The sequence below is a fragment of the Brachyhypopomus gauderio genome, chromosome 13 (genome assembly GCF_052324685.1).
Source record: "Brachyhypopomus gauderio isolate BG-103 chromosome 13, BGAUD_0.2, whole genome shotgun sequence".
NCBI classification, from domain to species: domain Eukaryota; kingdom Metazoa; phylum Chordata; class Actinopteri; order Gymnotiformes; family Hypopomidae; genus Brachyhypopomus; species Brachyhypopomus gauderio.
In genome coordinates this window covers 6,118,551-6,145,779 of record NC_135223.1, presented here as the reverse complement: position 1 = coordinate 6,145,779, position 27,229 = coordinate 6,118,551, and the positions used below count along the sequence as shown (strand labels likewise).

General features: G+C 39.9%; 1 protein-coding gene and 1 long non-coding RNA gene across 6 annotated transcripts; one reads left to right on the top strand and one right to left on the bottom strand.

Annotated features, from left to right (window-relative positions):
* Window positions 1–672: 672 nt before the first annotated feature.
* Window positions 673–25,609, top strand: LOC143473464 (uncharacterized). Of its 5 annotated transcripts, none has more exons than XM_076970472.1 (7): window positions 673–811; window positions 9,144–9,235; window positions 9,701–9,760; window positions 12,482–12,638; window positions 19,642–19,733; window positions 20,207–20,266; window positions 21,148–25,609. In XM_076970472.1, exon 7 carries the CDS (start codon window positions 21,270–21,272, stop codon window positions 22,383–22,385), a length of 1,116 nt encoding a protein of 371 aa, XP_076826587.1. In that variant the 5' UTR covers window positions 673–811; window positions 9,144–9,235; window positions 9,701–9,760; window positions 12,482–12,638; window positions 19,642–19,733; window positions 20,207–20,266; window positions 21,148–21,269; the 3' UTR covers window positions 22,386–25,609. The 5 variants fall into 5 exon arrangements, with proteins under 5 accessions (XP_076826587.1, XP_076826586.1, XP_076826588.1 ...); XM_076970471.1 differs by having other exon boundaries at window positions 12,482–12,750; XM_076970473.1 differs by lacking the exon at window positions 12,482–12,638.
* Window positions 16,981–17,499, bottom strand: LOC143473468 (uncharacterized). The gene is made up of 2 exons (XR_013120535.1): window positions 17,380–17,499; window positions 16,981–17,097 (listed from the first exon to the last, which is right to left on the bottom strand). It is a non-coding gene; the product is annotated as an uncharacterized LOC143473468 (long non-coding RNA).
* Window positions 25,610–27,229: the final 1,620 nt, after the last annotated feature.

Below are 27,229 nucleotides of genomic sequence, written 5' to 3'. Positions count from 1 at the left end.
CAGCTTTCAGTTAATAACGTGGTGGGAAAACACTGAAAAAACATGTTATCTCCACTTTTTTTGTGGAAACAGGCAGACAATTGGCCAAGCTGTATTGCGTTCTTTTTGGTGCTATTTTGTGATAATTTAATAATTGGTTATAATAAAAGTTTTATTTATAAAGCATTGTTATGCCGCATTTTTACTCATCACAAGTGCTTAACAATGTCAATAATGAAACAAAATGTTATAAAATTAGGTTTAAGCTATTAATTAATAATGTAAAAAATATATATGGGGAGCCATTTGGGAGCCGAAAGAGCCGGCTCTCCACAGTAAGAAGAGCCGTTAGAGCCGCATCTCAAAATAGAGCCGAAAATCCCATCACTAGTCTGGACTGACTTTTTTGTAACAGGTTTGCAACAAACCTGTTACAAAATCTTTATATTTTCAAAAGGAGAACTTGTGGATTCAAGAGCTCTTTGAGCAGTGTACGGACTGAGTGGGCAGTGCTGAATGCACTGAGGTCATATTACATTTATTTTTTAAAATAAGTTTATGTACTTTTTATTTTAAATGATACATAGTAATATGCACTGAACGAATGTATACTGATTATAGACGCTTAATATTTGTTTTTAAGTTTTGAAGGATTACGTGACCCCCCTTTATAAACCCCACAGTGGTTTGGTCCACTGTCCTACCGTCACCATCGTGCATTTCAGACCACAGGTTTCTTAACCTTAATATCAGCATCCGTCGTTTAGTTGTGTTGCATCTATTAGTCTACTGTGTTGGTGTCTGGACGTGTTGGACTACTGGTTGACCTTATGTAAGTACTTAACTTAGTAGTACGTAACACGAACACGTAACATTTTTAACCAGATTATTTTGTTCGTTCCGGTACCTCGCGATTGAATCTCGTGTCATGGCTAAGTTGGCCGAAAATTCAATGTTTTTATAATAGATGATCTACCGCTAACTAACCCAGCCAGATAACTTGTTAATATACAAATATTCCTATATTTGGTTGTTTTGTTTAGTAGCTCAGTGACTAAGAAAAAAGCTAGTTAGTAGTAGTGTGCTAGTAGTTTTGTTATGTTTGAAATTGAAATCGCTCCTCGTGAGAGTATAGCACTGTTGAAGCAGCTCCACAAGCCGACTCTCCCTGCGATTTAGTCGTACAGTTTGAGCTGGAGCGGAGTACACGATTTAAAATATCGTACAGTCAGACCTGGGCAATCTACGGCCCATGGGCCACATCCGGCCCGCGAGAGGCCAGTCATAAATTTAACAAATATCTATGTCGTGCGTGCAATACAACTGTGACGCTTTTATTTTGAAAGCGCTACGTTTTTGTTAATTCCGTGTGGATGTACGTGCTTGTGTGTGAGCTGTGCAAGAAACACTGTAGGTGATCAGCGACAAGTTAAGGCAAAATTTATACTTTCGCGAGTGAACGTAGCGCGCGACTCCGCACCCCTCGCACGAACCTCCGCGAACGGCGGAACATTTACTAGGTATGATGACAATTTTCAAACAGCCCCAAGCTTAAAAAGAATCACACATCTAGACAGAGCTGAAACAGACCTTTAAAATGATACCTGGATTTTGAAAATTGGTTGAGAATTGATAGTTATGATATTTATAATATCATGTATCACATTAAAATATAATAAATTAATTACAATAGAAGTCGTCTGACTGAAATTCACATAATCTAATTCTAATTAATCATAATTAATAATTAATCATAATCTAATTCGAAGTGATGTTAACTATATTACCATTTAACAACAAGTTATATCAGAAAACAATGAGATTAAACTACACAACACTGGTATCAGTATCGATTTCAAGAAAACACTGTAGGAACCATGGCTGGATTACTGACCGGGCCAGTGGGGCCAGTGCCCAGGGGCCCTTGAGGTCAGGGGGGCCCTGGCCGAAAACTTTTTGCGATGCCTATCAACATTTATGGTACAATATATTTTTATTTCCGAGGGCCCTCCATTTTAAGGATCCTCTGACTATTAGGGACTTTGACCCCAGGGCCTCTTGGGGGCCCTAGCCATGCTTTTGGGCCCTAGCCATGCTTTGGAGGGCCCTAGTCATGCTTTTGTGCCCTAACCATGCTTTTGGGCCCCTTAGGAAAATGGATGAGGCGTTGTGGCACTGCTCTGACTTCGACTTATGGCTATTAGGGGTCCTAGGAAAGAGGGGGGCATATTTTTAGAGTGCCCTGGTTATGAGAGCCCCTACCAGGGGGCCCTAGAGAAGAGCAGGGCATACCATTAGAGGGCCCTTGATCACGAGGGCCCCTGCTACGGGGCCCTTGACTTCCATAGAAGTCGTTTACCATGGCTCCTTGACTTTTTAGGGACCTACAAACTCAGGCCCTTACTTAATGCTTCTGAATTTGTATTGTTTCAAAATTATGTTCAATTTCTCTTAAGCGCAGAGACACAAATTAATTTAGCAATTTTGCAATTATTTAAATTTAAGACAAGCAATTTGTCTGATGAATGCTATCTTTGACACTGATTAAATTGAGTGAATTTGGCCAAGGGTGTGATTTCACTTATGTGAAAACAACAAGCCATTTGACTAGTTTCATGTTTCCCCTTTATTAAACAACAGTAAAGAGACCAGTGGTCACTCTAGTTCTGAAGGAATGCACGAAAGGAAAAGTGCCTTTTCATACAACAGAACTGCAAGCTAATTTTACTGAGTAGCACAATTTTGGTTTGGTGACAGATGATGAAACAGCAAGTGGGTTTTGTTGTAGTTGCTGTGGCTGCGTATGCGTGTAACCCTGATATTTAGTTTGAGGATTATTTATTGGAAAACGTATTTTATTCAGCTTCTTATTCAGTGACCATTCAATGACAGTTTGACATGACTTGACATGCTTCAAGGCAGTGTGAAGGGGTCTTGACAATAATGAAACTTGATTTATATATATATTTGACATATATAGATTCATAACAAACAGAGCGATCTATTTCAAGTGTTTATTTCTGTTAATGTTTATGATTATGGCTTACAACTAGGGGTGCACGATATGGACTAGAATTGCGATGTGCGATAACGTTGTTGGATATCCCGATATCGATGTGAACCACGATAAATTAAGATTAAAATACAGAAATGTAGTGTCTCTCTGAACAGCAGCACGTTAATTTGTTTTGTTTTTTACTGTGTAATGAATCCAGAATAATTCCAAATATTTTGCAGGTTTATTCAACAATAGATTCAATCTAGGTTTATACTTTCACGAGTGAGCGACTCCGCACACCTCGTTAACCTCCGCGAACGGCGGAAGCGTTTAATCTTGCCGTGTCACATTCTTTGCAGTGTTGTCCGAAACGATATGTAGGCCTAGTAGTATAAAAAAACACCCCTCAAATACAGGGGAATGAACTTTTACCTGACCAATTTTAATGTTGCTTTGTGTTTCAGGTTTGAAAAGTGCTGGAATTTAGGCTAAAGTATTTGAAAAGGCTTGAAATTGTAACTACTTCGTTTCACAACAAATATCTGTCTGACTGAACAATTCTCTTGTATTACGTTAACAAATACGAGCCTCTTGTAATTCCAGGACGAAACATGAGAGAACGTGATTGGGCGTTTTGAAAATAAACATCCATTAAATAATGTGATTAAAAAAAGCAAATTATTTCGAATCATTTAGAGTATATGTATAAATATTTAATTCAATAACGTGCTGGGAATTATTGAAATGGACCTTGAAAGTGACATACAAGTGCTTGAATTCCACCTTGTATAGGTGTATGAACCCTGCAAACATGACTGTTCTCATAGCGCCGAGACGCAGCGCGCGCGAACTTTAAATAAATAATAACATTAAATAATGTGATAAAAGCTAATTATTTCGAATCATTAGAGTATATGTATAAATATTTAATTCAATAACGTGCTGGGAATTATTGAAATGGACCTTGAAAGTGACATACAAGTGCTTGAATTCCACCTTGTATAGGTGTGAACCCTGCAAACATGACTGTTCTCATTGCGCCGAGACGCGGCGCGCGCGAACTTTAAATAAATAATAACATTAAATAATGTGATAAAAAAGCGAATTATTTCGAATCATTAGAGTATATGTATAAATATTTAATTCAATAACGTGCTGGGAATTATTGAAATGGACCTTGAAAGTGACATACAAGTGCTTGAATTCCACCTTGTATAGGTGTATGAACCCTGCAAACATGACTGTTCTCATTGCGCCGAGACGCGGCGCGCGCGAACGTACAAAATTCGAGAGGTGCACGACCTCGTGAATCGACAGCGCGCGAGGCAATTGCACACGGGCGAAGCCACCGCGATTACGTTATTTTCGCCTCCCGGACCCTCGCGCCGCATCAAGTGTAAACCAGGCTTAAACCAAATCGCGTGTCTGATGAGCGTGTTCACCCCACTCCAGGGTTGCCAGGCCCTACAAAAGTTTTCCGCACAAAATCTGCGAGTGTAAGTTGTCGGCGGGGGGGGGGGGGGGGGGTGTTGCGAGTGTGAACTGGAGACAAATTAAGTATTATATCGCGATCGATTCTTAGTGTTGACTTGTAACTTCCGCAGTAGCCCAACTCAAAAGTAGCCCAAAAAACCGCACCCCGCGGCCCCACAATTTTTACCCGCGGCTGGATTTTCAAACAAGCCCAATTTGGCATGAAAACCGCGAACCTGGCAACTCTGCCTCACTCTGCCTCTTGCCTACTTACGTCACGTGATCATAGTCTGCAGCGCGAATAGCTCCCTCTATTGCTGGACGAGGATAACGCAATTAGAGTTTGCTGTTATTCAAGGAGTTATCGTGGCTCTTTCGATGTGTTTATCGTGAAACTTCACATCGCGATAACGATAAAAATACGATTAATCGTGCAGCCCTACTTACAACCAATGAAACCCAAATTAACTATCCCAGAAAATATGAATATTATATAAGACCAACTGAAATAAAATATTTTTAATTCAGAAATGTTTGTCTACTGAAAATTATGTAGAATAAATGCACTCAATACTTGGTCAGGGCTCTTTACTTAAATTACTGCGTCAGCCTGTATCACTTCTGAGGTGTTGTGGAAGTCCAGGTTGCTTTGATAGCAGCCTTCAGCTTGTCTGCATTGTTGGGTCTGGTGACTCTCATCTTGCTCTTGACAATACCCCATAGATTCTCTAAGGCGGTTAGCAGAGGTGGGTAGGAACGCGTTACATTTACTCCGTTACATTTACTCAAGTAGACTGAGCTTCAATATCCACAGGATCCTTGAGGAAAGGACACGTCATGATGACGAGTCAAGTTAACCTGCCAGCGAGCAGGTTAGCTTCAGAGCATAAGTTGCTATAGTAACTGACTCAGGTTCTCTTTAAGATTGGTTTCTGGAACGGAAAACCTCGAGTTTCCGTGAATTCTGAGTTAACTTACCCGGTTTTCTCGCTTAACCTGCTTCTTGGAATACCCCCCTGGCCTCACAGCCAATGTTTATATTACAAACGTGTAAAAAAAAAGACAGTTATATAATGCGCTGTCAGTTGTCTGCCAAACGTGTGGACATTTCAGCCTACAAGAACTCAACATCAAATTTGAGGAAACATGATGCGCGGGGGGCGGGGGTAGGCAAGGGGGGGCAACGTAAGTTGTTACCGGGCGGGGTGTAAAATGGACACAAATTAAGTATTATATCGCGATCTATCGATCACCGGTGGTTGGCGCCAGAGCGAACTGGTAACTCATTGAATCATAGATGTGGATCAGAGGTAAATAAACTAGATTATTTTTTTCGGCGTGAGAAATCGGATGTGTGGCGTGAGAGCGTGTGAAGACGGTCAAATGCGTGTGTCTCACGCTCAATGCGTGAGAGTTGGCAACCCTGTGATGCGATAAGTTTGCCGTATGTATAATTTTGTGTAATGCTATATCTCTTAGGCATAACGTTTGTATGATGTAATTATTAAATGTAACGCAGTGCAATACTAAAAACCAGTTCACACTCTGAGTGTACACACTAGCAATATATGATGATTAAGTTTGCTATAAATTGATTCAGTTGGCGTCAATTTGTAGCTACACGTATTGGCTGACAATCAGTTAGTGCCTTTGTGGAACACATTAAAGTTACACAGGCCTAATAATTAGGAACAAACAAAAATACATATTATTTATATATTATATTTATAATAAATTATTTTTGTTATCATTAAAAGTCATTGTTTCCAGTAATTCAATTTCCCATGATGTAAATTATTGACACGAGACAGTACTCATGCATATACTCACTACTTGAGTAGCTTTTAATCAAAGTACTTTTTTACTTTTACTCAAGTACATTTTTGGATGCATACTAGGGCTGGGTATCGATTCAAATTCCAAGAATCGATCCGATTCTGAAGATTAAGAATCGATTTATTTCGATTTAATCCGATTTAATCGATTCGATCCGATTCGATCCAATTCGGGGTTTAGTGTTATTAAAAATGTATTTATTTGAGCTGTTTCCTGACTATGTACAGAAGCAACATGTTAAAACTAGTATTATATCAATATTAATCAGCAAATAGTTACTGGTAGTTGGTAGTTACTGATGGCTGGAAGACTGGTGAAAAGGGTAATCATAAATCTACCTTCAAGAAAGGTAATCCAGGACAATAAACAGAGGACATCTTTGAGGTGTCTATATCTGCAACAGTGGACTCCTACTGGGACACTAACCAGTGCATTATTATTATGATTGAAATAATTAAGAAGTCACCCAAAAGCTGTTGCTACCAAATGCATTTTTATTTTAAAAGTGCTCACACTTAATAAACTGAAAGTATAAAATGTAAACGTGTGTTTTTCTTTAAAGTAAGAATATAATAACAGAACTGTCACGTTACGGTCCCCGACCCCTCCCTGTTGGGCGTGTGTTAACGTTGTCTGCGTCTACTCGTCTGCGTATCTCCGCGGGTGCGGGTGCGTCTTGTGATAATCCTCACCTGTGGCTCGTCTCGTCATCACGTGGGGTTTGTGTGGTTTGTCCATTTAATGTGCGTTCGCGCAGCGTCCTGTGCTCGTCGTTGTTTGAGTCACACATGTTCTATGTAAACGTGTTTTATGTGCGCTGTCTGCGCTTCGGTAAATGTAATAAACGTAACGATTTGGAAAGTGCAAAGGATTCTGTCTCGTCCATCGCCTTGCGCCCGACGTTACAAGAGCGTTTTTAACTTTTTTAAACTGTAAAAACACTGGGTAAACTGTCAGTGACATGGAATAATGTAAATAGTCACTGACACTGGATAAACTGTCCTTCTGTTTTTAGATTGCCGATTTGACTATCGTCGTTACCGTCACTGTCCGTCGCCATGTTGTTTTACAGTTAGTTAGACCGAGCACGCCTGCGTGAATTCAGTGACGAGGCGGGGGTAAAAGTTCACTAAAAAATCGATCTTTGGACGTACGAATCGATAATCAGAACATCATATGCGAATCGATTCTGAATCGGAAAATCAATTTTTTCAACACAGGCCTAATGCATACTTTTACTTGAGTAAAATTGTTGAATACTCTACCCACCTCTGGCGGTTAGGTCAGGTGAGTTTGCTGACCAATCAAGCACTGTGGTTGTTAAACCAGGTATTGGTACTATTTGGCAGTGTGGACTGGTGCCAAGTCCTGCTTGTCGACAGAGGGAAGCATGAACTGCTCTAAAATGTCCAGGTAGATGACCGCACTGACTTGATATAACACGGTAAACCTACACCAGCAACCTTGTAATTTTCAGACTTTAGTCTTTCAGAGTCTTCTAATGTATTCTTACCATCCATTCTTGTTTCAGTGCAAACAAAATAAATGACTAACATGTATTATTTAACGTTTGCTTGTTAATGTTGTCACCCTGAGTGCATGTTGTCTTGGTCTTGGTCATAGACATCTGTGGGATCAGCATTTTTAGTTTTGTCCAATTGTTTATATGTTATTTATCAGCGACAATGTAAATAAGATCAAATATGAGTTTTACTAAAATGTTTAGTGAGTCAAGTCTGTCCAACATATTTTTGGCTTTATCGTTATTGTTTAAATTTAGGGTGGGAAAACGAGTCCTTGTTTCACCATGAGCACAAGTCAGTTAAGTCTTCAATCTAGCGATAATCTATTTGGTCATTTATGTAGCTTGATAATTCTCTTTATATCAAACTATTCTAAAAGGTTGAGGTTATATCTATGGTCCTGCCTAAAATATGAAGGAAAGCTTGTTAGCTAGATGTCCTGTCTAGCTCCGCCCCTACCTGTCAGCCTAGCATTTGTGTTCCTTTAGCCCCGCCTTTGTTGTCATTGCTACCGTTTTTCTTCGGTTTGTTCACTCCCTATTTTATTTATTTGTGTTTATTTCTTTCATATCGGCTGTAATCCACCCATTCCGCTTCGCATCAGTAGAGGGAATCATAGTGAGAGCTGTTTACTGTTGAAGTTAAAATCAGAAACCCACTTTCAGTATTGCTCTCTGCGCGCGGAGAGCGAGCACGTGCGTGCGAGCACGTGCACGCTAGTGAGCCGTAGTTGAGCTACAGAGAAAGGTCAGCAAATGAGCAGTGCTAGAAAATGTAATTTAGTAAATGTTTAGAATTTTTTTTGTTTTGTTTTTAATGCTTGAAATGTTGGCCCAGTTTGGTTATACAACAGATTATACAAATTTTATGTACTTGCAGTTATTTTTATCAAATTGTTTAACTAATAACTATTATTATCAAAATATATTTGCCAACAAATATATTATTATTATTAAAATATTTGTTGCATAATCCTTCATCAACGATATTAATAAAATGGTTTTAATAGATTAATATCGATAAGTCTTATAGTTTACCCAGTAGCGCCTCCTGCTACCTTAAGAAAAATCAATAAAAAGAACAGAGACATTTTTGAACGGCTCCTTTTCATAGACCCATAATTCCCATTGTAGGGGTTTCACCTACTAATCCTTTAAAGTAGATATAATTTGTTTTACCTTAATTATTAATCAGTCTCATTAATTTAGAATCAGTCTCATATTCTAATTATACCAGAACCACAGTGTTTAGTTATCAACTAAAGGTAATTAATGGTTTGGTATCTGAAGGATTTAACTATGAATTCTTTGGTTTCGTTGTCTTCCCTGTATTAGGAGGGAATTTCCACCGCAGGCTCCTCGTTGATAAAAAGCGACGTCGTCCAGGTGTGCTGGGAATCGTCCTTCTGGATATGAAGTCCAGGAATGTGAGTCTCTCAAGGTTTAACAGGGAATTGATCACCTTTGTTTCAGTCTGTGTGGCAATCTCTTGCCGCGGTAACATTGAGCAGTTGATCAGTTAATAGCAACATTGAGTAAGTTAACATTGAGCAGTTAACATTGAGCAGCACCGTAATTACACCATCAAAAGATCTGGCTCCCTTCAAAAAGAGCCATAATTCCCATCATTAATACGCTCGCACTCCAAGCTATTTTATGTTTCACCAGAAGATGGCAGTAGACCTGGCCTATACTGCAGATCTCAAACACCTTTTACAGCTTTTACAGATGACATGGCGTTTAATAAGAAATGATATGGAGATCTATGTTAAGGAACAGTTGAAATAAAGTGGCTGTGTTTTTTATAATGATTTATAAAAAATCTTATTTTTAATAAATATGGAAGTATGAAGTGTGAAAATTAAAAAATATTTTATTCTAATAATTTGCAGTCCTACATGAATGTTGAAGTTGGCTTAACAGTGAGACAGCTGATGAAATCTTCTGAAGAGGTGAGTTATTTTTTTACAACTGTGTACAACTCCGTATCCAGATAAATCAGCAACCATTTAAAACACAAACATGACCAACAGGCCCAGTTTTACCCTTTGGATTTGGATACGTAATGCGGCCTTGGTTGTTTTGGGGTCTTTGAACAGGCTCCCAGTCTCATTACACACACAGGCTGGGTTATACATCCTTTTATGCAGTACTAACACAGTATCTCTGAATCTCATTATACACACACAGGTAGTTTTATTTTCTAACTCCCCTGAACTAGCTAGTAATGCATTGGTTATATAACTGTTGAAATGAAATGATAATGATAAAGGAATGGTGACACTGTTATGCACAGTAATCACTGTATTATACACAGTTATCTGTAAAACCATTTTTATGACTGCTAACATTTTTTTGTTCATCCTCAAACAGTAGGAATAGGACACTACCAAATTCACAGTAGTGAAAATCACATCACGAACCATGAAAAGAACATTTTCCCCATTAAATAACTTTAATATCTGATATCTTGGTGCTGCCCATAGATTAATTCTCTGATGCAAAGAGACACAATAATTTAAAAGATCAAATCACACTGCTGGAACTCATAAGGAGCTTCAACAGATCAAAGCAGCTCTGCAGCACCATGAGTGAGAGAGGAAGGAAAACAACTTTGAATATGAAGTTGATGAGCCCTACAAAATAAAAGTCCCTATAGCCTGAACAGGACCAAACAGAGAGCGACATGTATCACAAATTGTCTGTTTTCATTTTAGTGAAGGAATGAAGCCTAGCTCTTCTCCTGATGGTTTTAGTATGAATGTCTTTAGTATTGTGCAGAGCCCAAACACTTCTCATAATTGTTTCATCTTTTTTCCCTTTAGAAATCAATACTGTCCATTGCCACATCATCTACTGCTGTGTCCGCTTTCCTAAATATGTCACATTTACCCACATAAACGCATTTATCTATGAGGAGTATGTCAGACAGCTGAAATCAGGAAGCATGGAAAAGGAGAAAAGCTACAACTGCTCAGAGTGTGGGAAGAGTTTTACTCGACAGAGTAATCTCAAGCAACACCAGCTCATTCACACAGGAGAGAAACCGTATCACTGCTCAGTGTGTGGGAAGAGTTTTAATAATCAGAGTAATCTCAACCATCACCAGCTCATTCACACAGGAGAGAAGCTATATCACTGCTCAGAGTGTGGGAAGAGTTTTACTAATCACAGTAATCTCAAGCAACACCAGCACATTCACACAGGAGAGAAACCGTATCACTGCTCAGTGTGTGGGAAGAGTTTTACTAATCAGAGTAATCTCAACCATCACCAGCTCATTCACACAGGAGAGAAGCTATATCACTGCTCAGAGTGTGGGAAGAGTTTTAATCAGCACAGACATCTCAAGCAACACCAGCGCATTCACACAGGAGAGAAGCTGTATCACTGCTCAGAGTGTGGGATGGGTTGTACTAATCAGAGTAATCTCAAGCAACACCAGCTCATTCACACAGGAGAGAAGTCCTATCACTGCTCAGAGTGTGGGAAGCGTTTTAATCAGCACAGACATCTCAAGCAACACCAGCGCATTCACACAGGAGAGAAGCCCTATCACTGCTCAGAGTGTGGGAAGAGTTTTACTAATCACAGTAATCTCAGGCAACACCAGCACATTCACACAGGAGAGAAACCGTATCACTGCTCAGTGTGTGGGAAGAGTTTTACTAATCAGAGTAATCTCAACCATCACCAGCGCATTCACACAGGAGAGAAGCCGTATCACTGCTCAGAGTGTGGGAAGAGTTTTACTTATCAGAGTCATCTCAAGGATCACCAGCGCATTCACACAGGAGAGAAGCCGTATCACTGCTCAGAGTGTGGGAAGAGTTTTACTCAGCACAGTAGTCTCCTGCGACATCAGTGCATTCACACAGGCAGAGGTGTCAAGTAGCAAAGTACAAATACTTTGCTCCCTTACTTAAGTAGAAAAGACTGAGCAGAGTTGCTGCTATTCAAAACATTCCTAAACCCAAAACAAAGAAACAATTGATGTCACGTGCTCCAACTGCAGAGCGTTCATCTGTGACTATGCATGCCTCGAGGCCCCGTTGAGCGCGATAGCTCACAGGAGGGGGTTATTGTATATGTCACCTTTGGCTTGCTCATTAGGGATCTGGACCCATACGATTGTAAAGCTGCTTTGTGACAACGTGTGTTGTGAAAAGCGCTATATAAATAAATTTGATTTTGACTATTAGCCCACAGCACACTTAGCTGGACACAGGAGGCAGAAAAGGCCTTTGAGCAACTAAAAAGGCCGCTACAACAGACCCCAACATTAGGATTACCTAATCCTGATCTCCCATTTATTCAGACAGCTGATGAAAAACAGGGATGTATGACTTCAGTGTTATTACAACCACATGGGGGAAAACTGCGTCCAGTAGCCTACTACTCTGCTAAATTAGATCCTGTGGCAGCTGGCTTCCCCCTCTGCACCCGGGCAGTAGCAGCAGCTGAAAAGGCAGTAAATGTTTCACGTGATGATGTGGGTTACAATAATCTTACACTACTGGTCCCTCACGCAATTGCACAATTACTACTAGAACAAAAAACTGCACACATGACAGCAGCCCGATGGATGGGATATCACACCGTTTTATTAGGAATGCCAAATGTCACAGTCAAGAGATGTACAGTTCTTAACCCTGCTACTCTTCTGCCAACAGAGCAGGATGGTGATCCTCATTGTTGTGTGGCTGCAGTAACCGAAATTTGTTCACCCAGACCAGATCTGAAGGAAACTCCTTTAGATAACCCAGACCTGGAGCTATTTGTGGACAGATCGGCATCGTGAGACACAGCAACAGAGAAAAATTGCATGAGGTGTGCAGTTGTTTCACTGAACGACACAATCAAATCTGGGCCATTGCCAGAACACTATTCAGCACAGGCTGCTGAACTAGTCGCCCTGACTGAGGCATGCAAACAGCAAAAGGTAAAACAAAGACCCTAACGTGCGATAAAGTAGACTGCAATGATTTTCAAATGACAACAGCAACTTGGGTACATGCCAGTCACTGTCACGGTTCCAGAACCGAACCAAACACACTCACACGAACCGTCCCAATGATTGATTGGAGATTGGTTCCAATAGAGCATACTAGGCACAGTCCAGCTTATTATAGAGTAAAAGGAGGGTGTCTGAGCGCCTCAGTTAAGTGGGAGGAGTGCAGATTGGGCCTGCCCGCACTCCAAGCACAATAACTGTCAAGAAGGGTCAACGGTCACCCCCAGAATCATAATTCCACCTAGGCATAAAGGAGGTAAGGATGAAGATGGCACTTCCACTTATTTTGTGGGGAGCACTAATCCTCCCACCAGAAAGGAATGAGTCAAGGAGAATGGGGATAATAACTCTAGAAGAAGGTGCAGATAACAAGTTTGAATGCCCAGTATTTGAACAGGGGCCCGATGTATACTCCTCGTATGCACAGTACAGAAAACATAAGTTCAGAGGGTACAACTTCTACATTTGCAAGGATTCTTGTACCACATGGGGATGGGTTATGGGAAACCTTGGAGGAAGCGTAGGTTATGGATACAACGAGATACAAGTTATAGGAATCGGGGAGTCATTAAGTTTAAGCGTCTCATGGCTACGGGGTACACGAAAAGGTTCTGAGAAATTTGGTGGTGTAGAACAGTCAGGCAGGGACCATTGTTCATCAGTGATGATAACGGTACAAGTTCCCAGGACAGCAACAGATACTTTGAAGGACACAGACGATAAAGAGGACCTTTGAAACGAAGAGCAACTAATGATTTTAGTGTGGCTACCCCTACAGACGTTCACAAAGCAAATACACAGTGTCAAGGCAATGTGGCCTTTTGTTTCAGAAACAGACTTTAGAGGTTGAAGGATCTTGTTGAATCTGTCAGGCTCTCTCTTGAAGATGGAGCACAGTTCCACTAAATGTCACAAGTGCACATATACCGCTGACAGACATGCGGAATCTACTTGCTTATGCACTGTAAAAAAAAAAAAGTTAACTTATTACAAGTGATTTTTTGAGTAAATTTAACTTTTCTCTCAAAAATCAGCCCAACTCAAAATATAAAGTTGCATTACGAGTTCACTTAACTTAAAATATTTTGTCCATATAATTGATTACAGGACAAAGCAGTGTTAGTTGGGAGAACAAAAGCTTTCACAACTTATAAAAATGAGTCCAGATGGTCCACTTAATATTTTAAGACAAAAGCAATAAATGTAGTATTTGTGTAGTAAGAACACAATCCAACAAGATGAACATTAATAAAACATTTATTTAAAAGTATTACAACATGTCTTTACTAAATGTTATGTTAATAATTACTGAAAACTGTGTAATGCAACCAAAAAAATTTTTCTAATGTCAGGAAATGTTAACTGAAAAAACTTGGTAGCTGTATAATGCAACCGGGTGTAATGCAGAACCATTTGTTGTGTTCAGGAAACGGAAGGGTTCAGTGACCAAGGGTAGAGTGGAGGATTAAGCCATGCAAAGACCTGTCCACTTAGCACAGTTTAATCTTAAGAGACTGTACTCTCGCAGAGCAAGATCCACCAAGGTCCATGAAAATCTTCTGTATCGCCTCAAAGGTGTACTTAAGCTCTTGGGGGTATTCCATATTAATGGCATAAAGAAGGCCAAACAAGTATGCAAATGCTGTTGGCAGATCAACAATGTCCCGAAGAACAACGGCCTCCTCCAGGATAATTGCAATGTTTGTGACTTCTGGCAACCCCTCAAGTACTGTTCTTTCCCGATTGGCAACAATATCAGTCACCTGAGCAAATAGATACAACGAGCAGCTCTGGTTCAGTGTTTAGCAAGTGTTTCAAGAACTATGTTCATAAACATATTTTTAAGTGGTATTATGAACATTGAGCCACAATATACAAGTATCCAACATGCAAGTAGGCCGTAAGGTGAACCAGCAAAAAGTGCTTAGAAAGTGATTTTCGTTCCCACGTCTGGGCACTACTTTTTAAAAGTGTTTTTGAATAGACAATATCCTTATTGACCTTGAGTTAAAAGTTCTCCGTAAAATATCCTGCAGTTTTTTGTCACAGTGCATAAATGTATATATATGTGAATAAAAAAAAAACGAAATTTCTATGCTGCTGGTTTTGCTTGTAACTTAATTAATCTCCATTTTCACAACCTAAAATATATGTCAAACTGACCTATACATGTACCTAAACATATAAGAAAAGTATTAATGCTTTAGTACACTCAAGTGTGAATTTACACTATGGAATATTGCAAATTTGCAGATTTTTTCCTTAAACTTCAGAAATTGACACCACACAAAATAAAGCATAAACACAATATGATGTTGTATACACTGGTGTTTTATATATCAAAATTTTCAGTAGATACTGTGTAATCGGAGCCGGAAAAAAAAAGTACAGACTTTGGTCCAAGGTGGCTGAAATAAATCAAAACGTTACTGCACCCCTTTCGTTTTAAATAATGAATAAAATAATAAAAACACTACAATAAATGCAATATACAGCTACACACATGTTTATACACAGTACAGAACGGTCTCTTAAGGTCACAGCATGGTTCATTCTAGCATTGAATACATTACTGTCCCTCAATCCCAAATCCAACACTTTTAACCACCCCAAAAAAAGTCCAAAGTTCTTTTCCTACTCATTACTATTATTCATCCATTTCACTGTCATCAGAGTCATCATCCCATGGAGCAATGTGCTCTGTTTCTTTTAAAGTATTTGCACAATTTTGGCATCTACATAAATCTGTACGACACAGGCTGGCAGACATACAGGAACATCTCCCTGTCTCACATTTGCCCTGCTTACAACTGCAGTGAACTACCTGCAACACACTTTCAGGGGCAGGGGTTTTAGTCATCCAGGTCACTGTTAACTCTCCATCCTCAAGGTGCCATCCATTGCCAATGGGTGAAGGGGCACACATATTACTTTTCAGAGTGTCTCATTATTGCTGCTTGGTAGTTTGCCCTTTTGCAGTGCTGATACAGGGCATCACTTGTTGGTGGCATGGATAGTTCTGGCAAAGCTGAGGTTGACATGCAGAATGCTCTGTATCTGGCATCATTCAGATTCTTGGCAGATATCTGACCATACAGTTGGCACACATATTTGCAAAGCAGTTCAAAGGTCGACTGATCCAGGTTAAAACTACTGCCCAAATCTGTAAATGCAGTCAGGTATTCCTTTTTCTCTGAGGCAAGAGAAAATGTCTTTCTTTTGCCCTTGTCCTGAAAGGCACTTGTAGAGTCACATCCTGAGAATGTGTGGATCCCAATAAGCGCTGAACACACACAGGGGCCAAGAGCTGATGACACCTTGGCTATGTCAATGATTCTTGTTCTGTTGGTAAATCCAGTGAACTTACAAGGTAAAGCTCTCTGCAAACCTACAGCAATTACTGCCACATCAGTATCAGGGCTCTTGATGACTACAGTCTTATGTTCCTGTGCAGCATGTTGTGCATGTAAAAACAAGCTGGTGTCACACTCCTCATGATCACATGTCAGATCCTCAACAGCATTAAACGTTTCCATACAGTTTGTTACAGTCATGCAGTGACACAGTTCTCCATGAGCTATGTACAAGGTTAAGTCTGACCACCTTGGTGAGATCAGCATCTTGCCATACGACACAGAGAAATTCTGCCAGTGGCTCTTTGTTTGTTCCATCCGACAGAAATTTCTTCCACTGTGTTGGTGTTCTCTGGTCCCGTCCATAAATTTGCACCTGTTGTGTACCACCACCAGCTCTACGTGATCTTTCCAGATTTTTTATACTAATTTCAGGATACCGGTCAATCACAAAGTCAATCCGTGTACACTTGTGCTTCAGAGCAAGCTTGATCATATACTGTATTATGGTCTCACCAAGCTCTCCAAATGTACTCGGTACAGACCGAATGGCTTGAATGACTGCCATGCCGTCAAAGAGAATAGCTCCATTTGCTGGAACTTTGTCAACTAAGCAGTCCCCTTTGGTCTCCAATAAATCCAGAAGAGCAGATTTGTTTGTTTTAGCAAGTGAACCATCAGAACTGGCTAAAGGGTATGAGGGTATGAAACCATTCCCAAGGAGTAGGACAGAATTTCTCTCAGATCTATCTTTCTACTTTGACCGATGATGAGTAGTCTGGAGAATAGCTTTTTGTCAGCACGCAGAATCACTTCTTTACCTGCTTATGGTATCGCACCTCCAGGGACACACAGTCTTTGTCCTGAATATGAACAAGTATGCTAGTGTCTTCCTTCATCGTGGCAGCTTTCAGCAATTGGCCTTTAAAAAATAAAAGAAAGAAGATATTTCATTTCCACAACAGGGACAAACAGTGGCAAATGGTGCTCTTTAATATGCTACCTTTCAGATCTCTCTCTTTTATACATGCACACACACACATATATATATATATATATATATATATATATATATATATATATATATATATATATATATATATAATTTTGCCTAATTTGTATCAATTATTTTACTTCTTAGCCTTCCACATGTTATTAATGCAATGAATACATTTTTATAACTTTGTATTTTTTTTTAACTTACCTGCTGAAAACGTTTCTGCCTGTGAAAGATGGTCCTTCTGGCGTTTGCCTCCAACAGTTAGATACTTGTCCTTTTTCTTGCATATTATGCATAATGCAGGAAGCACAGGACCAATACAAGGGACTGGCGAGCCCGTCCTGGATCTAAGTTTCTTTGTTGGGGAAGATATAGAAGGACCAGGGGATGGCAGAGACTCGCATCTGTCCATATCCTGAGCTTCAGGAGAATGGGTGACTCGCTTTTTGTCTATAAAACGGCGGTAGCAAGTGGGGTGATACCCAGCATCTTCGGGAATATTCTCAAACTCTATTTCTATGCAATGTTTATATGTTTCTGCTATCCTCTGGCTCTCACCCTTTAAGCCAAGCCACCGTTTGACGCTAATCCTGAATGTATCCCACCGCGTTCGTGAAAATGCAATGGTCTCTTCTTTCTTTAAAGATTTAAGATGCATATAACATTGTTTTGCACCCTTTTTAAGCACTTTTGAAGACTTTGTTGTCGTAAATTATTCATCTCCACTACTCTGTGTTGACAAAACGGGCGCAGACATGTTGGATTTCAGCTCCAAAATGCAGCCACCTGATTGGTCTAGAGGGAAGTAAGTCCGTGAATCCGTATCACTCATGAAGAAAAGACTACTACGCGAAGAAGGAACTATAGCCGATTTAAAATACGAATAAAAAAAAAACTGCAGGATTATACATGGAGAACTTTTACTATTGCGCTCTGCACCGATAGTTCATTTTATTAAAGAAAGAATTATTTAGTGCCCCATATATGGGAACGGGATTAAACGAAAAACGTCTTCACCTTATGGCCTATTAAGGTAAACGAGTATTGTACCGTTTCAGAATGTTCAGTATCAATACGTATCAATATATCGATTTTTTTTTTTTTTGACAACACTAATTCTTACCATCCATTCTTGTTTCAGTGCAAACAAAATAAATGACTAACATGTATTATTTAACGTTTGCTTGTTAATGTTGTCACCCTGAGTGCATGTTGTCTTGGTCTTGGTCATAGACATCTGTGGGATCAGCATTTCTAGTTTTGTCCAATTGTTTATATGTTATTTATCAGCGACAATGTAAATAAGATCAAATATGAGTTTTACTAAAATGTTTAGTGAGTCAAGTCTGTCCAACATATTTTTGGCTTTATCGTTATCGTTTAAATTTAGGGTGGGAAAACGAGTTCTTGTTTCACCATGAGCACAAGTCAGTTAAGTCTTCAATCTAGCGATAATCTATTTGGTCATTTATGTAGCTTGATAATTCTCTTTACATCAAACTATTCTAAAAGGTTGAGGTTATATCTATGGTCCTGCCTAAAATATGAAGGAAAGCTTGTTAGCTAGATGTCCTGTCTAGCTCCGCCCCTACCTGTCAGCCTAGCATTTGTGTTCCTTTAGCCCCGCCTTTGTTGTCTTTGCTACCGTTTTTCTTCGGTTTGTTCACTCCCTATTTTATTTATTTGTGTTTATTTCTTTCATATCGGCTGTAATCCACCCATTCCGCTTCGCATCAGTAGAGGGAATCATAGTGAGAGCTGTTTACTGTTGAAGTTAAAATCAGAAACCCACTTTCAGTACTGCTCTCTGCGCGCGGAGAGCGAGCACGTGCGTGCGAGCACGTGCACGCTAGCGAGCCGTAGTTGAGCTACAGAGAAAGGTCAGCAAATGAGCAGTGCTAGAAAATGGAATTTAGTAAATGTTTAGAATTTTTTTTGTTTTGTTTTTAATGCTTGAAATGTTGGCCCAGTTTGGTTATACAACAGATTATACAAATTTTATGTACTTGCAGTTATTTTTATCAAATTGTTTAACTAATAACTATTATTATCAAAATATATTTGCCAACAAATTTATTATTATTAAAATATTTGTTGCATAATCCTTCATCAACGATATTAATAAAATGGTTTTAATAGATTAATATCGATAAGTCTTATAGTTTACCCAGTAGCGCCTCCTGCTACCTTAAGAAAAATCAATAAAAAGAACAGAGAGACATTTTTGAACGGCTCCTTTTCATAGACCCATAATTCCCATTGTAGGGGTTTCACCTACTAATCCTTTAAAGTAGATATAATTTGTTTTACCTTAATTATTAATCAGTCTCATTAATTTAGAATCAGTCTCATATTCTAATTATACCAGAACCACAGTGTTTAGTTATCAACTAAAGGTAATTAATGGTTTGGTATCGGAAGGATTTAACTATGAATTCTTTGGTTTCGTTGTCTTCCCTGAATTAGGAGGGAATTTCCACCGCAGGCTCCTCGTTGATAAAAAGCGACGTCGTCCAGGTGTGCTGGGAATCGTCCTTCTGGATATGAAGTCCAGGAATGTGAGTCTCTTTCAAGGTTTAACAGGGAATTGATCACCTTTGTTTCAGTCTGTGTGGCAATCTCTTGCCGCGGTAACATTGAGCAGTTGATCAGTTAATAGCAACATTGAGTAAGTTAACATTGAGCAGTTAACATTGAGCAGCACCGTAATTACACCATCAAAAGATCTGGCTCCCTTCAAAAAGAGCCATAATTCCCATCATTAATACGCTCGCACTCCAAGCTATTTTATGTTTCACCAGAAGATGGCAGTAGACCTGGCCTATACTGCAGATCTCAAACACCTTTTACAGCTTTTACAGATGACATGGCGTTTAATAAGAAATGATATGGAGATCTATGTTAAGGAACAGTTGAAATAAAGTGGCTGTGTTTTTTATAATGATTTATAAAAAATATTTTTTTAATAAATATGGAAGTGTGAAGTATGAAGTGTGAAAATTAAAAAATATTTTATTCTAATAATTTGCAGTCCTACATGAATGTTGAAGTTGGCTTAACAGTGAGACAGCTGATGAAATCTTCTGAAGAGGTGAGTTATTTTTTTACAACTGTGTACAACTCCGTATCCAGATAAATCAGCAACCATTTAAAACACAAACATGACCAACAGGCCCAGTTTTACCCTTTGGATTTGGATACGTAATGCGGCCTTGGTTGTTTTGGGGTCTTTGAACAGGCTCCCAGTCTCATTACACACACAGGCTGGGTTATACATCCTTTTATGCAGTACTAACACAGTATCTCTGAATCTCATTATACACAGACAGGTAGTTTTATTTTCTAACTCCCCTGAACTAGCTAGTAATGCATTGGTTATATAACTGTTGAAATGAAATTATAATGATAAAGGAATGGTGACACTGTTATGCACAGTAATCACTGTATTATACACAGTTATCTGTAAAACCATTTTTATGACTGCTAACATTTTTTTGTTCATCCTCAAACAGTAGGAATAGGACACTACCAAATTCACAGTAGTGAAAATCACATCACGAACCATGAAAAGAACATTTTCCCCATTAAATAACTTTAATATCTGATATCTTGGTGCTGCCCATAGATTAATTCTCTGATGCAAAGAGACACAATAATTTAAAAGATCAAATCACACTGCTGGAACTCATAAGGAGCTTCAACAGATCAAAGCAGCTCTGCAGCACCATGAGTGAGAGAGGAAGGAAAACAACTTTGAATATGAAGTTGATGAGCCCTACAAAATAAAAGTCCCTATAGCCTGAACAGTGGCACTGGACCAAACAGAGAGCGACATGTATCACAAATTGTCTGTTTTCATTTTAGTGAAGGAATGAAGCCTAGCTCTTCTCCTGATGGTTTTAGTATGAATGTCTTTAGTATTGTGCAGAGCCCAAACACTTCTCATAATTGTTTCATCTTTTTTCCCTTTAGAAATCAATGCTGTCCATTGCCACATCATCTACTGCTGTGTCCGCTTTCCTAAATATGTCAAATTTACCCACATAAACGCATTTATCTATGAGGAGTATGTCAGACAGCTGAAATCAGGAAGCATGGAAAAGGAGAAAAGCTACAACTGCTCAGAGTGTGGGAAGAGTTTTACTCGACAGAGTAATCTCAATCAACACCAGCGCATTCACAGAGGAGAGAAGCCATATCACTGCTCAGAGTGTGGAAAGAGTTTTACTCGACAGAGTAATCTCAACCAACACCAGTGCATTCACACAGGAGAGAAGCCGTATCACTGCTCAGAGTGTGGGAAGAGTTTTACTAATCAGAGTCATCTCCAGCGACACCAGCGCATTCACACAGGAGAGAAGCCATATTACTGCTCAGTGTGCGGGAAGAGTTTTACTACACGGAGTAATCTCAAGCAACACCAGCTCATTCACACAGGAGAGAAGCCATATCACTGCTCAGAGTGTGGGAAGAGTTTTAATCAGCACAGTTCTCTCAAGCAACACCAGCACTTTCACACAGGAGAGAAGCCGTATCGCTGCTCAGAGTGTGGGAAGAGTTTTACTACACAGAGTCATCTCAAACAACATCAGCTCATTCACACAGGAGAGAAGCTATATCACTGCTCAGAGTGTGGGAAGAGTTTTAATCAGCACAGACATCTCAAGCAACACCAGCGCATTCACACAGGAGTGAAGCTGTATCACTGCTCAGAGTGTGGGAAGGGTTGTACTAATCAGAGTAATCTCAAGCAACACCAGCTCATTCACACAGGAGAGAAGTCGTATCACTGCTCAGAGTGTGGGAAGCGTTTTAATCAGCACAGACATCTCAAGCAACACCAGCGCATTCACACAGGAGAGAAGCCGTATCCCTGCTCAGAGTGTGGGAAGAGTTTTACTAATCACAGTAATCTCAAGCAACACCAGCACATTCACACAGGAGAGAAACCGTATCACTGCTCAGTGTGTGGGAAGAGTTTTACTAATCAGAGTAATCTCAACCATCATCAGCGCATTCACACAGGAGAGAAGCCGTATCACTGCTCAGAGTGTGGGAAGAGTTTTACTTATCAGAGTAATCTCAAGCATCACCAGCGCATTCACACAGGAGAGAAGCCGTATCACTGCTCAGAGTGTGGGAAGAGTTTTACTCGGCACAGTAGTCTCCTGCGACATCAGTGCATTCACACAGGCAGAGGTGTCAAGTAACAAAGTACAAATACATGCTCCCTTACTTAAGTAGAAAAGACTGAGCAGAGTTGCTGCTATTCAAAATATTCCTAAACCCAAAACAAAGAAACAATTGATGTCACGTGCTCCAACTCTGCTAAATTAGATCCTGTGGCAACTTGCCTCCCCCTCTGCACCCGGGCAGTAGCAGCAGCTGAAAAGGCAGTAAATGTTTCACGTGATGATGTGGGTTACAATAATCTTACACTACTGGTCCCTCACGCAATTGCACAATTACTACTAGAACAAAAAACTGCACACATGACAGCAGCCCGATGGATGGGATATCACACCGTTTTATTAGGAATGCCAAATGTCACAGTCAAGAGATGTACAGTTCTTAACCCTGCTACTCTTCTGCCAACAGAGCAGGATGGTGATCCTCATTGTTGTGTGGCTGCTGTAACCGAAATTTGTTCACCCAGACCAGATCTGAAGGAAACTCCTTTAGATAACCCTGACCTGGAGCTATTTGTGGACAGATCGGCATCGCGAGACACAGCAACAGGGAAAAATTGCATGAGGTGTGCAGTTGTTCAGACCCTCCAGAAAGTCGCAATGTTGCGATTTGCAACTTCAACGCAACTTCAAGCAAACCCCGCGAATTCAGGGCGGTGTTGCAACTTCAGCCAATCACCGCAACTTTCCCGCAAATTTGACCAATCACTGATGTCGTCTTGATGTGACGTCGACAAACTCCCGCCTTCCGTATATACGTTCAAGAGGAGCAGACTGAAAGCAACATGAGCGATGAAAATAACGGCAAAAAGATCGGGAAAAGCAGTATCCCGGTACACTACATGAAAGCGGGGATAAACTGTCCAGATCCGACCCGCGAATTGATTATCTATGGCCCCCTGGATGATATTTAATTACTATTAGAACCGGCCCGCAGGCCACAGCCGCCCGATGGTGTTTTGCACGCACAAACACTACATTCCCCACAATGCAAGTCACTGCAGCGCACGCAAGCGGCGAGGGTCTGAGATAAAGTTTATAAGTTTAAACTTTAAACTGAGATAAAGTTTAAAGTCAGAGATAAAGTTTATTTATCTCTGATCCATATCTATGAGTTACTAGTTCGCTCTGGCGCCAACCACTGGCGATCGATCACGATATAATACTTAATTTGTGTCCATTTTACAGGCCGCCCGGTAACAACTTACGTTCGCTAACCCCCCCCCCCCTCAACAATTAATGTTCGCCACCCCCTCCAGGTTCAAATCTCACTTCAAGCGATCTTGAAAAGTTGCCAACCCTGAATAAATAGGTAAATAGATAATTAAAATGGACTACTAAATAGAGGAAACCATACAACATTTACTCCCTATTGTAATGTACTCACAAAAAAGCAAAAACACACCGCAACTTCCATTGCAATTTTTTTGAAAAACACCTGCAACATCAAACATTTTAGCCCGCAACAATCACAAAAAAGGCCCGCGAAATCCTGGTGGGACTGGTTGTTTCACTGAACAACACAATCAAATCTGGGCCATTGCCAGAATACTATTTAGCACAGGCTGCTGAACTAGTCGCCCTGACTGAGGCATGCAAACAGCAAAAGGTAAAACAAAGACCCTAACGTGCGATAAAGTAGACTGCAATGATTTTCAAATGACAACAGCAACTTGGGTACATGCCAGTCACTGTCACGGTTCCAGAACCGAACCAAACACACTCACACGAACCGTCCCAATGATTGATTGGAGATTGGTTCCAATAGAGCATACTAGGCACAGTCCAGCTTATTATAGAGTAAAAGGAGGGTGTCTGAGCGCCTCAGTTAAGTGGGAGGAGTGCAGATTGGGCCTGCCCGCACTCCAAGCACAATAACTGTCAAGAAGGGTCAACGGTCACCCCCAGAATCATAATTCCACCTAGGCATAAAGGAGGTAAGGATGAAGATGGCACTTCCACTTATTTTGTGGGGAGCACTAATCCTCCCACCAGAAAGGAATGAGTCAAGGAGAATGGGGATAATAACTCTAGAAGAAGGTGCAGATAACAAGTTTGAATGCCCAGTATTTGAACAGGGGCCCGATGTATACTCCTCGTATGCACAGTACAGAAAACATAAGTTCAGAGGGTACAACTTCTACATTTGCAAGGATTCTTGTACCACATGGGGATGGGTTATGGGAAACCTTGGAGGAAGCGTAGGTTATGGATACAACGAGATACAAGTTATAGGAATCGGGGAGTCATTAAGTTTAAGCGTCTCATGGCTACGGGGTACACGAAAAGGTTCTGAGAAATTTGGTGGTGTAGAACAGTCAGGCAGGGACCATTGTTCATCAGTGATGATAACGGTACAAGTTCCCAGGACAGCAACAGATACTTTGAAGGACACAGACGATAAAGAGGACCTTTGAAACGAAGAGCAACTAATGATTTTAGTGTGGCTACCCCTACAGACGTTCACAAAGCAAATACACAGTGTCAAGGCAATGTGGCCTTTTGTTTCAGAAACAGACTTTAGAGGTTGAAGGATCTTGTTGGATCTGTCAAGCTCTCTCTTGAAGATGGAGCACAGTTCCACTAAATGTCACAAGTGCACATATACCGCTGACAGACATGTGGAATCTACTTGCTTATGGCCAACAACTTAGAAATCGCACAGCTCCTAGAGATGTAGCTGCAGGGAAGCAGGACATCTATCTCTATTCGTGTAGAGCTGAACTTGATACTGTTGTGTGCCCTGCTTCCTAGCCCTTTTCAGAGCTGAGGCAGCGCGAGCTGTAAATTCTCTGTGCAGGTTCAAAGAGTTCCAGATGGTGACCAGTGCAGCGGAAGGATGCGACAAAGATCAACCAGATTCGACAGCAATAATGGACACGGACTGCGATTCGTTTGAGTTTCTATATTTTGATGATAGTATGCTATAAACCTAAATTACTGTTGAAAGAAAAACTCCTGTAATTATGTTGCAGCTGAAAATCATTATTATACTACGTATAGGCCGTAAGGTGAACCCCGTTTTCATTCTGATACGCTCTGCGCTCTCTGTACTACATGCCCGTTAGCTGATAAAATGATCAAGTTATATTGCACTTAACAAAAAAGTTACAGAATCCTGTATTTTGTTTAAACCGAGACGTTTTCTGAAGAAATATTTCCTCAGGCAGAATGACGATTTTGACATCACGAGACACCGCGTGACTGCTAAACCAATCACGTAGCCGATTTACGACAACAAACTGACAACCTGCCTTGTGCTGTCAAATATAACCTACAGAAAGGAATCTCCCAAAATATAATTTTATAGTGGGCATAAAATAATAATTAAACAATATCATTGATTAATATTATTTTATGCCCACTTTATATACAATAATGCACTATTTAGTATTTATTTGGCACTCAGAAATACATGAATGAGCATTATCATAATGCTCATTCATGCATTTCTGAATTGGGCCAAATTAATACTAAATAAATTAATACTAAGTTCTTTATTTACAGCACAAATCACAATTATGCAAGTGACATTTCATGTTGTCAGTTTGATCAATTAATGGAAAATTCCAATAATTATTGATAGCCATCCATGTGTTTGTAACAGGGTCTAAATGAATTCCAAGCAGTGCTTTATTTATAGAACAAACAACTATTGTGCAAGTGGATGATAAGGTTACCTTTTCATGTTGTCATTTTTATAAATAAATGGAAATGATTGTAATTATCAATAAGGACCCTTCAGGTATTCATTTATTCACTAACAACACATAAAAACAGCTATCAAAACAATGAGGGCATACACATCAACTGGCATTTACATCAACCGGCATAAACTTATATACATAACCATAATAAAAGGAATGACAATGATACAAATAGAATAGAGGTAAAATATCTCTCTCTCTCTCTCACACACACACACATGCTATTCCTCACTGTCAGTGTCAGGGCAGCTATCATCTTCTTTATCCTCTGTTTCCTTTGTGTTTGCACAGCTGGAACACCTGCACAAGTCTGTACAACAGAGTCCTGCAGAGAAACAGGAGCATCTGTTTGTCTCACAGGCACTCCCTCTGCAACCACACACACACACACTCACTCTGCAACCACAGTGTATGACATGTAGAACAGAATCAGGGCTGGATTTCTTGTCATCCATGTCACTTGAAGATTTCCATCTTCCAGATGCCAACCATGTCCAGTGGGAGATGGAGTGCCAATCTTTTGCTTTAGACATGACCTCATTATTTTAGCCCTTTTGCAGTGCTGGTGGAGGGCATCACTTGTTGGGGGGGATAGATAATTCTGGAAAGGCTGATGATGCCATACAGAAAGATAACACGTGTACAAGTAATAATAGTGCAAACATTTTGTGCGGTGCAAGGCTGTGTTCTCTCAACATTTAGCAATAATAAAAAATATAATAAAACAAATGAATAAATACATAAGTAAATAATAGAAAAATAAGGTTAAAAATAGATGAAAAAAATACAAACAAAAGCTCTTTTCTGATAATAGCACAAACTTATTATAGCTAGACCTCAACATCACAGAAGCAACATAGCCAACATAAAAGCACAAAAATTTGAAGTTTTTTTCTAAAAGTTAGGTATAATCTGTAAAATGCTGTTTGTCTGTACAACCTAAAAAAAGACATTAAAAGTATTTATTTGTTTATACTTTCGAGACTGACCGTAGCGCGCGACTCTGCACACCTTGCGCGAACCTCCGCGACCGACGAAACACCCATCAAAAACAGGGGAAGGAACATTTAGGCCTACCTGATGAATTTTAATGTTGCTTTGTGTTTCAGGTTTGAAAAGTGCTGGAATTTAGGCTAAATACTTGAAAATGCTTGAAAT